The sequence below is a fragment of the Canis lupus genome, chromosome 5 (assembly GCF_048164855.1).
Source record: "Canis lupus baileyi chromosome 5, mCanLup2.hap1, whole genome shotgun sequence".
Lineage (NCBI taxonomy): Eukaryota > Metazoa > Chordata > Mammalia > Carnivora > Canidae > Canis > Canis lupus.
The window spans coordinates 76,409,201-76,422,179 of record NC_132842.1 but is presented as its reverse complement, the minus strand read 5'-3'; the positions used below and the strand labels follow the sequence as shown (position 1 = coordinate 76,422,179).

General features: G+C 53.2%; 2 protein-coding genes across 2 annotated transcripts; both read left to right on the top strand.

Annotated features, from left to right (window-relative positions):
* The first annotated feature begins 259 nt into the window (after window positions 1-259).
* On the top strand, window positions 260-6,658 carry PITHD1 (PITH domain containing 1). The gene is made up of 6 exons (XM_072827843.1): window positions 260-485; window positions 1,206-1,249; window positions 1,605-1,682; window positions 4,215-4,319; window positions 5,051-5,159; window positions 5,735-6,658. Exons 1-6 carry the CDS (start codon window positions 288-290, stop codon window positions 5,834-5,836), a joined length of 636 nt encoding a protein of 211 aa, XP_072683944.1. The 5' UTR covers window positions 260-287; the 3' UTR covers window positions 5,837-6,658.
* A 1,798-nt stretch (window positions 6,659-8,456) lies between these two features.
* Window positions 8,457-12,964, top strand: LYPLA2 (lysophospholipase 2). The gene is made up of 10 exons (XM_072827842.1): window positions 8,457-8,726; window positions 10,056-10,158; window positions 10,465-10,496; window positions 10,623-10,688; window positions 11,157-11,204; window positions 11,291-11,361; window positions 11,504-11,577; window positions 11,652-11,753; window positions 11,857-12,030; window positions 12,118-12,964. Exons 1-10 carry the CDS (start codon window positions 8,524-8,526, stop codon window positions 12,166-12,168), a joined length of 924 nt encoding a protein of 307 aa, XP_072683943.1. The 5' UTR covers window positions 8,457-8,523; the 3' UTR covers window positions 12,169-12,964.
* The last annotated feature ends 15 nt before the right edge of the window (window positions 12,965-12,979 follow it).

Below are 12,979 nucleotides of genomic sequence, written 5' to 3'. Positions count from 1 at the left end.
ACGCCAGCCTAACCTGCGCTTCGGCTTCCACCTGTGGGAGCGGGGAGAGCGACGGCACCGGCCCGGGCCGAGCCCACGCGGGACTCTCCGGCACCTGCCAGCGCCCGTCAAGCGTCAAGCCCTCTCCGAGCCCCGCCCCTCCCTCCCCGGGCGCATGCGCCGCACTGGGGCGCCTTTTACGACGCGGCGGCCGCGGCGCGCTTGGCGGCCGGAGCGGAGCGAGCCCTGTGGCGGCGGCGGCGGCGGCGGCGGCGGGGCCGAGGGGACGCGCGGGCGGCGGCGGCGCCATGTCGCACGGCCACAGCCACGGCGGGGGCGGCTGTCGCTGCGCCGCCGAGCGGGAGGAGCCGCCGGAACAGCGCGGCCTGGCCTACGGCCTGTACCTGCGCATCGACCTGGAGCGGCTGCAGTGCCTGAACGAGAGCCGCGAGGGCAGCGGCCGCGGCGTCTTCAAGCCGTGGGAGGAGCGGACCGACCGCTCCAAGGTGGGCCTTCCGGGGCCTGGGGCGGGCGGGCGAGGCAGGGACCTGCGCGGGGCGTCAGGCCTCCCGTCTGCTCTGTGGGCCTCAGTCCTGCTGTTAAAAATAACGACAGCCGGCTTGCCAAGGGCTTTCCCCTGCCCGTCACCTGCCCGCCCCGTGGGAAGAAAACAGGGTCGAGTGTCCCCATTGTGCAGATAGAGGAACTGAGGCCCAGAGAGGGAAAGGGGCGCTTTGGCCCTCCGTAGCCAGCATTCTCTTCCAGAGCTTCAGGAGATAACGGAGGATGGCCGTGAGGGCGTTTTCTCTGCTGCTTGACTAGTAGTCCCAATGGCCGCGTGATCCTATCACCTGATGAAGACCAAAGACAGGCTAGGCAGATGGAGCGTGTCCTCCTCCTAGAGCGTCTGCCACTGTGGAGTCACAGAGCTGCTGGTCACACTGGGGGCCGCTTGGACCCCACAGGCACAGATTTTTGCACACAGTTTCAGGAGGCTGGTTGCCTGGAAGTTTATTCACGGGCTCCCCCCATTTAGCAACCCTTCCAGAGGGTGGTCTGCAGACTGTTAGCTCCTAAGCTTCCAGCATTAGTAAGTGCTGGAAAACCGAGGGAGGTTGACTGTTTGCACTGCGCTCCAGTCGTAGGACAGGGTGGAAGATGCCTGAAATTGTAGGCTCTCAGCAAATATTTGTTGCTTTCTCCTCCCCACTCCCCATTCCCTCCAGTTTGTTGAAAGTGATGCAGATGAAGAGCTTCTGTTTAATATTCCGTAAGTATCTCCTTGGTGTTGGCCTCAGGCTAGATAGGCTATACCCAGTTGTCTTCTCAGGACTCATTCATTGGTGGTGTCAGGGGCACACATCTGTTTCTAGAAGTGGGGGGGAAATTACAGTGTGGTGGGTTTGAGAAGGAAAGCATAATGTATCTGTTGGAAAAAGAACTGAGCAGTTAAGGTAAATTTGTTCGAACTGCAGAATGCCAGAGGGAGATAGGATCTTAGAAATTGTTCTGGTATAAGTCTGACACGTGAGTAGGAAGCCCAGAAAGGGGAAGGGTCTTGTCCAGGGTCACACAGCTACACAAAAGTTCAGACCCAGGTTGACAACTTCTTTTGCATTCTGCAGATTTACAGGCAATGTCAAGCTCAAAGGCATCATTATAATGGGAGAGGATGATGACTCACACCCCTCTGAGATGAGACTGTAAGTGGCAAGGGCTGAGGCCCTCAAGATGCTCCTACTTCTCTTTTCTCTGGTAGCACTTTATTCCAGAATGACACACTTTTTTCTTTTTACTAGGTTAAAAGAAACCTAGTAAACCCCCCCTTAAAAGTCTTGGTCTTGTTCTGCATCAGAATGCACTTATCTTTTCCTGAATTAACGACTTTTTTAGATTAAGCATCTTTAAGGCCAACAGCTTCTGTCTTTTCAAAGTGCTTGCTGTGGCGCCATTCATCCACAGAGCATCCTATAAATGCCAGTTGTTGATGACTTTGCAGTTTTCTTAGTAACCCAGCTGCAGATCTCAAATGATCTTTACGGTTTTTACTCTTGAGGTTAGTTTCCAAATTTACCCTTGTTATTTCACACAGAATCTTTGCATGTGTTTTTTGGACATGGAATTCCTGCCATCTGAGTGTGCCTGCCCTTTAGTTTGCAGAGTTCCATATACCTCTTGCAACACTGGATCTGTTGCCACCAGGGTTAGTGCTCCCATTGTGACAGCTTGCCTTAGTCCAGCATAGCCTTCCTAAGGGAAGGGGAAAATGTTTTTGAGTGCTGGAGAAACAAACAGCGGAAGAAGTTTACATTTCAAAAAAAATTTCTTCCTGAAAAATTGGTCAATTTAAATGAGAGATATAAGAAATTGACACTATTTTTGGAGGTTAGAAAACATGAATTTGAAAGCAAACTCACATATTTAATCATTTTAAGGAAACAGTCCCTTTGAGTTGATGCTTTTGGAGACTTGTTTACTGGGGAAATGGATTGGCTTGAGAAAACTAGAAAACATGTTGCATGATGGTTAAGAGTGGGCTCTGGAATAAAATGCTTGGGTTCAAATTCTGGCTGTACCAACGGTTAGCTGCATAGCTTTCGGGCATCATTTGTCTTTCAGTGTTCTCATGTTGAAAATGACAGTAGTAATAGTATGAACCTTATAAGACCGTGGAGAGAATTGAATGATACTTAACATGGGAAGAGCTTAGAGTAAGTCTGGAACATAATAAATGCCCAGTTGGGGGAGGGCAGGTACAAACACATAGCCCTCAGTTCTAAATAAACACCTTACATATATTACACCTTATCAAATCTAAGAAGTCATCCATTGTAATTATCTTATACACCACTAATAAAAAGACTTTAGCTTATTTAGCTGTGACATGCCACTGACACATCTAGAAAATTTAAATTGGTACTTAATGAAATTTGAACACAGACTAGGTGTTAGATGATTTTACGGAATTATTGTTAATTTTTGTTAAATGGTATCATTTTAAGAGTGGTGTTTTAAGAAGCCTTTTTAGAAATACATAGGTATGAGTAAAGTGAAATGTTTGAGATTGCTTTAAAATGTCAAACACAAAATGAGGGTGATAGGAAATAGGCATAATGTTGATTATTGAAGCTGACTGATAACTAAATGGAGATTCATTGTATTTATCTCTCTGCTTCTATATATATATTTGAAATTTTCCATAGTAGAATTTTTAAAGTATATGTATCTTAGAATTGATTCTATGTAATCTCATCATTGTATGGGATATGTACTATCACTATCCCCACTTTATAAATGAGGAAATAGATACAGAGAGGTTAAATCACTTCCTCAAAATTACACAGCTGGTAAGTGATAGAGCCATGCTTTAAACCTAGAAGTCTGGCTCCAGAGACACTGCTTTTAACTGCAGTGCTATACTGCCTCTCATAATGCTACTCATAAATGTTCACTATTATTATTCTGTGCATCATTCTTAGAAACACTTTGAAGCAAACATTTGCTTTCTTAAATTACATGCATTTTGCTGCCCCTAATGTCTAGGCCCCTCCTGTGTGGGTGTGTTAATAAAACGCTCTAAGAGGTGGTGGGGGTGTGGCTGAGGTGTTTAGAATATGTGAGTTGTAGAGGGGTCAGCTGTTTCTTAGATATTTCTTTGAAAACCTTTTTCTTCATTAGCACTTTACTTGACTTTCCAAAGCCCATTGTGGATTGGCAGCCTTTTGTGCTCTTTTTGAAATGGAAACCCCCAAATTGTATTTTTTTGAAGAATTGAGAGGACTCAATATATAGGGCAATTTTAGACACAAAAATTGCTTGACCGTTACCTGCTCAAGAAGTTATCTGCTCTTATCTCTTAACTCTGTTTATAGGTTTCTGTCAAAGTATTTTTTTCCCCCCATGAGTAAGCTGTTTTATTTAACCTCCTCAGCTTGGTCTGAATGTGCTGAGTTGCTGATTTTCTCCTTGCATTTGCTGCACGTGACCTGGTTTGAGCCTCCTCTTTGTGTATTGCTTCTCACGTGATTTTAACCCACTCAAAGATGCCACTGGCTTATGTTGCAGTTCTCAGCTCTTGTTGTTTTAAAGATATTTGTGTATAAATGCCAGTAAAATGCCATTCCTAAAATTTGATAAAACTGAAGGCAGTTGAGTCAATAAGTTCTGAAAAACTGAAAAATATGCACAATGTGATAATGCACATTTCTTGATTTTTCTTCCCTTTCTTTTCTCAGGTACAAAAACATTCCACAGATGTCCTTTGATGATACAGACAGGGAGCCAGATCAGACCTTTAGTCTGAATCGGGATCTTACAGGAGAATTAGAGTATGCTACAAAGTAAGCACTCGGCCTGTCTCCACTCTCTGGCTTCTCCTGAGGAACAGCGGGTGTTCATTTGCAGTGAACATACATGCATTAGCACTTACTGAGCTTGCAGTTTAATTTTGGCCCATTTCCTGCTTAGCGTGAGAAACTAGTTAAAACAGTGGAGGAAGCCTGATCCTTGGCTTAGTCAATTTTTGGCAGAGAAGCAGTGCAAAGTCATGGACTTTGTATTAAACTTGTTAAACTTGTAAGCAGTTGACAAATCTGAGTGCGCTCCTAGGGTGGTCTTAAGAGAGATGTTTTCACAATTACTCTTTGCAGAGTGAGCTTACAGTAGGCCACATTACACAAGACCACCTTATGTCTTCACTGGTTCTCTCTTTTTCCTAATGATAAGATTGGTGAGATCAATACTGAACTTGTGTTAGAATCCCTGCTTGGTCATACAGCATTTCTCATTCCTGCTCCTTGATGTCTGCCTTTCCAGTCAGTGTGGCCATGGGATCCCAGTGTTGACTCATTTTTCTCCTCCTGTGGCCTGGAGCAAGATCTGGGAGATGCTCAGTTTCCACTGAATCAATTCTCTAAAAGACAAGAATGGGACATAAGAGCCCAGAATGTTCTCTGACATCTACCTGGGTTTTACCACAAGTTGGAGCTAGAATTGTTGTTTTTGGGCTGGTGGTGAGGTAGTGCTTGAATTCTGACCTGTGTCTTCTCTCCCCATTCCTTTCATTCTCTAGAATTTCTCGTTTTTCAAATGTCTATCATCTCTCAATTCATATTTCAAAAAACTTTGGAGCTGATACCACAAAGGTCTTGTATATTGGCCTGAGAGGAGAATGGACTGAGGTAAGAAGGGGCAGGAAGCATTCCTGACGTTGCCTCCCCCCATCCCCCGCCATATACATATATGTGTGTATATATCTGTATGCTGGATATGGGCACTTTAAGGAAAAAAGAGCATGTGAGACACCACTTGCTCTCAGACTGTGCACAGTTTTTTTTGGTTTTCTTTTTTTTTTTTTTTTTCCTTGGTTTTCATTACTGTAAACTGTCCATCTCTTGACAGGCTGTAGGTATTTTTAAGGGAGTTGAAATAATACAATTGATATCAATTCATTTTTTTTTTTCTCACTTTGAGACTCTTCAACATTTTTGGTAACTTTTCTTGTTCCAGGCACCCAGATATAAGATGATAAACAAGATATAGATAAGGTCTTCTTCTCATAGTGGCACTATTATAGTGGGGGAATGAATTTTTAAAGTTATGGGATGAATCATTGATAATGATCTTTGCAATCATCCTAGGATAAGAGTGTCAGAAGGGGGAAAAGATGACTTCCAGAAATGAACCTGAATAAGGACTACTCCATTGTGTGGTCTGGGAAGTGGCCAGCTGACCCAGCCTCTCACTTTTCTTGCAGCTTCGCCGACATGAGGTGACCATCTGCAATTACGAAGCATCAGCCAACCCAGCAGACCACAGGGTCCATCAGGTTACCCCACAGACACACTTCATTTCCTAAGACTGGCCAGGGCTCCCGTAGAAGCGCTGTGTCTGTGAAGATGTACAGCATCCTGTTGGGGAGGACAAAGAGAGAGAGGGTTCCAGAGAAAGTTGGTGCCACAGCCTCTGCCAAGCTTTGTCTTTGGGGCTTGCTGCAGAAATCTGGCCTATGGACCACACCACCGGGGAGGGTAGTGTGGGTGCTGAGGGACAATCGCGGTTCTCTAGGGCCTAGAAATTGAGTCTTGGGCTGGTCAGCATCTGGCAGTCATTGAATGATGTCTGCCTTTCTAGTCAGTGTGGCCATGGGATCCCAAGTGTCTTGTTGCTTTGTGGCAGGATTTTTGTGTGACTTTTTTTTTTAATGGAAACTATTTCTTGGGCTGCAGTAAACTTTCTGAAGCCTCAGCATTGTGTTTCTATTAGCCATCAGGAGGGTCTCCAACTAGAAATACTTGTCCCTGCTTGCTCCTTCTTCCTGTCAGCGTTCAGCATTCTTGTCAAGTTGCCCAGCTTGGAGTTGTCTGTCATGTACTAGTGTCCCATTGTTATAGCTAGAGGAGCAGAAATCTCCTGATGCTTCATAGCTTGAGGAGGTCTTTTTACCTACTGCCTTGGTAAGCAGTTGGGGAGAACATGGGCATCATTTCTGTGTTTGTGAGTTGTCCTGGTTGGATAAGATTGGGACTTAGGTAAGATTCCCCTTGGGACATCCTTAATGTTTATTAGCTTCTAACTAGTGTCGTAAGCACAGTGCCAGAAATTGGAGATCTCAGTTCTGTTCATGGCTTTTTATTGACCGTAACTAATAAGCTTCCTAATAAATCTTTGCCAGACTTAATGTTTGTATATTCTTTTGATTTCTTGGTAGTACTGATTAAACTTTCATCACTTTAGGGGGGACTGTATGGAACTTTGAAATTTTTTGTTGTTTTGTATCAGGTAGGTCATAGTGCCACAGTGATATTCAAGACTAGATCATTTTCTCCAGGAAAGGTACAGTGGACTAAAAGTACTCCTACACCCACTCCCCCACGCTTTGTAAAGAGGAAGGTGAGGCTATAAACCGATGTTCCATTTCTCATGAGAGGAAGTAACTTGTGGAGTGACATTTACAAAAACAAGGGAGAACAGATCCCACAGCTCACCAGAAGAAATGAGAGCAAGGAAAGTTAAGTGAGCAGCACATGCAGACCTAAGCCTGGGCTTAAATTTTGTTAAGTCAAGACAGCAATTGGAGAGAATTGAGTATCTAAAATGAGAGGATTTGAGATGGTCAGTAGTCTTTCCTTTGCAGGAAATAGAAACAGTGGATAATGAGAATCAGTGTTGAATCTTATCGTCTTGAGAGAACACTGTTTCTTCAGCCTGTCCAAGGGAAAGCCTGCCACCTGCAAGCTTTGTCTAGCCTCAAGATTTCTAAAATAGAACTTGAAATCAACCAGAGTACAAATGCAATTCTTGGTGCACTAAGGGTCCTACTCCTCAGCCACAGCCTCTTTATTTCAGTTGGATCATTTCGGAGGTAAAAAATAAAGGCTATGTTTTAAAATTTGGAGTAGGACGAAAAATAAAGTTAGAAATCTTAGAGCAGACTATCCCTTCATTCTGCTAATTAAAGCCTAATCATAGGCAGCCTCTGGGACTGGGCTTCTGAATTTGATGCTTCACTCTGAAGAACTTGTTTGAGAATTTGAAGAAGTGCTCCAGGGTCTCAGGTGATTGGGGGTGCAGGAGGAACTGTTTACTCTTCTAAAGCAGACATAGCAGGGATGTGGGGGTGGGGGTGTGGCAGGCAGTTACGTGATCTGGGCACACTCCTCGCTTTCTGACATCCAGTCCAGGTCTTTGGCTTGCTGCAGTCCTCGGGACTCAAAATATTTCCTGTTTGGAATTCTGGTATCTTAGGCTTTTTGTACCTGTTGAGCACTTAGGACCGAACCGCCTCTCCACCTGGAGAAGTGCTTTGAGTTCCCAAGTTTACCGTTTTCTTTCAGTTCAAAGAAAACTACCGTAGGTTATAGTGGGAGGGAGTCCTGAGCTGGTGAGGTACCAGAATCACTCGTTTCCTGTTCGCAGATGCCCCCAGCCCGTCATCTCCGTTCGCTTCCCCTTCCAGCCTTTCTGTGGACCCTGAGCCCGTTTCCACTGTTAGCAGTGCAGCAAGGAGCAAAATGGGAACAAAATGAAGCCTTTTCTGTTCTTCACAGGAGCCCATTGATACGTGGTGCACCGTCCACATGGTCTTGCTCGAGGGCAGAGACAACCCTGCCTGTCCAGCTGCCCTGATGTGACCTGCGTTGTTTTCCCGGGGTCCTTTTTAGGTCTCCGGTCCTCACACTGTAATTTCCAGGCTGACCTCATGTGAGCCTCGCAGCAGAGCTGTGAAGCAGGCGGGGTGGGGTTTATCAGCGTACTGTAACTCAGGAAGCAGGTGCGGAGACAGCGTTAGAGTCATCCCGAGATTGCTGTTTCCTTACCCGCCCCGAGCGCCAGTTTCCTCCTCCTCAGAGCAGGACGAGGACTGGGCGGCCAGGGCCGACGTCTTCACGCGGGCGGCCGTCCGTCCCGCGCGGGCTCCCTGCGAAGCTAGGCCAGTGTGAGGGGGCGTCCCCCCGGCGGCGCACGGCTGGTGGCGGCACGCGGCAGCCACCTACGCGCGGCGCGGCTCCCGCAGGCGACCCGAGGGCTTCCGCCGCTCCCAACATGGCAGCTCGCGTCTGGCGGGTCGCCGACGCCCACTTCCGGGTTCCGTACCGCTGGCCAGGCCACTTCCGGCAGCGCGATGGCTGGGTTCCCGGGACTCGAGCGGAAGTTCCGGCGGGGGCGGCCGAGGGGGAAGAGTGTGTGCCTGTGCGGGAGAAAGAGGAGACTCGCCCGAGAGGTCTCGGAAGCCCCAGGGAGTGGAGGTACCCGGTCCGGGGCCCGCCGGCGGAGGGGGCTGCCGGGGGCGGGCGGGCGCTCGGCGGGGGCCGGGCGGGCGGGGAGGGGAGCGCGGCGGCGGGGGTGGGGGTGGGGAGCGCGGTGCGAGGAGGCGCCGGCCCGGCTCGGGGACTCGCGGGCAGAGGGGCGAGGAGGGTCCGGCCGTGGCGGGGGGCGCTGGGGGCGCGAGTGGAAGGGCCCGCGGCGGGGCTGGGGCTCCCGGGGTCCGACGCAGACGGCCCCGGGTGGGCAGGAGCGGGGGCCCGGCCCGGGGTCGGGAGGGGGCGACCTTTGGCCGGAGCGGACGTTTCTCGCGTGGAGAGAGGGGGACTCGGGCTCCGGGTGCGAGTGTGTGACTGTGAGGAGCTCCCCCGCCCCGGGCAGCGCGGAAGGCATCACTTTGAGAGCGGGGACCCCGCGGCGAGAGGTGGAAGTCTCCCGGGGAGGCGGGGGGGGAATCCCCGTGTAGGGAGAGGGCGCCGGGGTCAGAGGGGAGGGATCCACGTGCAGAGGTGCGCTCGGGGTCCGGGAGGGGCGGGGGCGCCTCGGGGCCGGGGGCGCGAGCCCCGGGGGACTCGGGAGGATGCTGAGGATGGGGAGGAGCCAGCCAGCCGCACGTTCTTTTGTGTGTTTGGGAGTCCCGGAGCGTGGTCGGACTGGGGGGCCGGGCCGGACTCCGCGGGCACGAGCAGCAGCAGGTAGCACCGCTCAGTGGGGCGTGGGCCGCCAGTTAGGGGGTGCGCGGTGGGCCGGAGTCCGCGCCTCCTGGGGACATGGGCGCCCCCGGGGGCCCTGGGAATGGCCGAGCCAGAAACTGCTTGTGAAGGCCGGGGAGGCTGGGGAGCCTGCGGAGCCGGAGAAAATGGGGTGGGGGTGGGGGGCAGGGGCTGAAAGCAAATCTTTCTCCCCTTCTTTCCCCAGCAGCGCTGGGAGCTGGGCGGGAGGGAACCCGGGGCTCTCTTAGAGACGTGATGCTTGGAAAGCAGGGAGGAGGCAGTTGGGGGGGGATGACCGCAAGGGGTGCCCTGGCTCCCCTCCCCCACGGCCAAGCTCCCCTCTGCCCCCCTGGTCTCCAGCGAGCGCCGGCTGTGTGCGGGGCCAGAATCAGGGACACTAGGGTGCTTCCTCTGCTTCTCAGCCCAGGAATGGAGGCAAACTTCCTACCTGCTCTGGCCCGAGACTTCCTGCCTGCCTTTCCTTTGTGCCCAGGACAGAGTCCAGGGAGCAGGGGGGCGCTGACAGTCTGAGTGGGCCCTGGCTTTGAGGCTCTTCTCCTGGCTGCTCTTGCTCTTGACCACTCCCCTAAATTTGCACAGGCCCCAGCCGTGGAGCCTGCAGTGTATGTGTGGTAACACCATGTCTGTGCCCCTGCTCACCGATGCTGCCACCGTGTCTGGAGCTGAGCGGGAAACGGCCGCGGTAAGGGTCCTCTCCTCCCCAGGCAGCCCCCAGGCCGCCCCCAGGCCAGCCAGGGAGACTGGCTGGAAGGGGTGTGGGGAAAAATGGAGGTGGTACGGTTGACAAGGGAGGAATCTGAAGCCAGGCGGCAACGGGTTAATAGCCGGTTTGGCCGCTCCCACGGTCCTTCCCTCCGCACCCCCAGCCCCAGGTCCTTGGCGGCACTGAGGGGTGGCCCAAAGTTGGAGGAGGACGACTGGGGGGGGGGAATGAGAGCAGCGTGATGACTGCCCTCTTCCCACCTCCCCATGTCTGACCCTTTTTCAGGTTATTTTTTTACATGGACTTGGAGACACAGGGTGAGTGAGCTGGGGAGGGAGGGGTGTTCCTGGGGGAGGTGGGGGAGGGCCCAGAGGGCAGGATTGGAGGGACCTGCACCCTCCATCTCTCCCTTTGTACACCGGTGCCTTTTTTCCTTCCTACAGGCACAGCTGGGCTGACGCCCTCTCCACCATCCGGCTCCCTCACGTCAAGTACATCTGTCCCCATGCGTGAGTGTCACCCTGGCAAGGGAGGGGCTGAGGATGGGGATCAGCTACGGGGTGGTCTTGTGGTCTCAGGCCTGTCGTCTCCTGTCAGCTACAGCCTGCGGTTGGGCCCAGGGCAGTTGGAGGCACCGTTTTCAGCCTTCCCTCCCAGGAGCTCGCGCCCCCAGCCCCCAGCCCGAGGCCCTCCTCGGCCAGGGATCTCCTAGAGCCAGGAGATCCTGTGCCCCTTCCCCAAGTACTCACCGACTGAGCGGGAACCCTGTCACACCCGAGTACCCGGCTCTGCTTCTCTGCTGGTGCCCCAACCACAGCCTCCAGCCCCACGTGGCAGGTTGCCTGGCAACACCTTAAACACAGGCCTTGCCTGCTGGGAGGGGCCCCCAGGGGCTACCCTGCCCCCTCCTGCTCTCCGCTGCTGTGGCTTCCTCATCCCTTCTGTGCCTGATGGCTCTTCTCGCTGCCCTCCCCCAGACCCCGGATCCCTGTGACTCTCAACATGAAGATGGTGATGCCCTCCTGGTAAGCTGGCAGGGGGAAGGATGGGAGCTGAGAACTGCCGGGGGCTGGCCCGGGTCTTCCAGGAGCCAACGCTTGTCCTCTCCCAGGTTTGACCTGATGGGGCTAAGTCCAGATGCCCCAGAGGACGAGGCTGGCATCAAGAAGGCAGCAGAGAACAGTAAGGCCCAGCCCCTCCTCAGCATCCACCCTCCTTCCCCTCCACCGCCCTCCCAACCCCAAGAAAGCGTTGGGCAGTATCGGGCTCCTTCCCCGGGCCCCCAGCAGCTTTTCCCCTACTCAGTCATGCCCCCTCCCTCCAGTCAAGGCCTTGATCGAGCATGAGATGAAGAATGGGATCCCTGCCAACCGAATTGTCCTGGGAGGCTTTTCACAGGTGAGGGGAGAGAGAGAGGGTGGGGGAGGTAGGTGAACAACTGTGCCCTCATGACCTCTCATTCTCTGTTCCAGGGTGGGGCCCTGTCCCTCTACACGGCCCTTACCTGTCCCCACCCTCTGGCTGGCATCGTGGCATTGAGCTGTTGGCTGCCTCTGCACCGGGCCTTCCCCCAGGTGAGTGTCTCCATGGCCCCACTCCTGCCCTTGGAGTCTCCTCGTGGTTTGGGGATTGTGCCGAAGCACTGGCTTTGCCCTCCGGGGCCTGTCTGGCCCACAGGCAGCCAATGGCAGCGCCAAGGACCTGGCCATCCTTCAGTGCCATGGGGAGCTGGACCCCATGGTTCCAGTACGGTTTGGGGCCCTGACGGCTGAGAAGCTCCGGTCCGTTGTCACACCTGCCAGGGTCCAGTTCAAGACTTACCCAGGTGTCATGCACAGCTCCTGTCCTCAGGTCAGTGATGAGGGGCCGCTTCCTACTCCCAGCCCTCTCCCTCCTCCCTTCAGCTGGGAGCTTCTCACAGTCCCGCCTCACCCCCAGGAGATGGCAGCGGTGAAGGAGTTTCTTGAGAAGCTGCTGCCTCCTGTCTAACCAGAGTCGCTGGCCTCCAGCGCACTCCCCCAGCTCCTGGGGACCCAGCACGCACGGCACCATCTTGGATCTGAGCCGGTCGAGCCCCTGTCCCCACCATCCCTGACCTGTCCTCTTCCCATAGCCTCTGGGGCAGGCGGGCCAAGGCCTGACCAGGCCTCAGCCCCCTGGCTGTCTGCAGCAGGGGGTGGGCCGCCCTTCTCCCGTGTCCCTGGAGGCGGGGCCCCCCTGGCAGCAGTATTGGAGGGGCTGTAGGCAGCGGGAGAAAGGGGCCCAAGCCGCTGACCCACTCACTCAGGACCTCACTCACTAGCCCCGCTTTGGGCCCCCTCCTGTGACCTCAGGGTTTGGCCCATGGGGCCCTTCCAGGCCCCACCCACCACTCCTCCCCCAAGTGATTCTGCCCAGATAATCGTTTGTCTCTCCTGCCCTCCAGCTGCTTCTCAATCATGAATGTGTCCATGGCCCTGGGCCCTCGTGCTGCTGTGGGCTACCTGTCCCTCGGCAGGGGTGTTGGGGAGGGGGCAGTCCTTCCAGGGGGGCCTTCCCTCAGCCTCTCCAACGTGGGGGTGGGCCCTGCCTCCCCCTCCCCCCCAGCTCCCCACAGGCCTGGAGCCTGCTGGGCTGGACTGAGGCTCAAGGTCTCCCCCAGCTGTCCCGCCCCCCAACGTCCCCACTCTAGGGCCAGGGGGGAGGTGGGGGAGGAGTTGTGTCTCGTCTTCTGTCTCCATGTGGTTTTGGGTGTTTTTCTTGTTGTGTCCTGGATTCCGATAAAATTAAATTGCTTCAGATCTCAGGCTGGATGATTCTA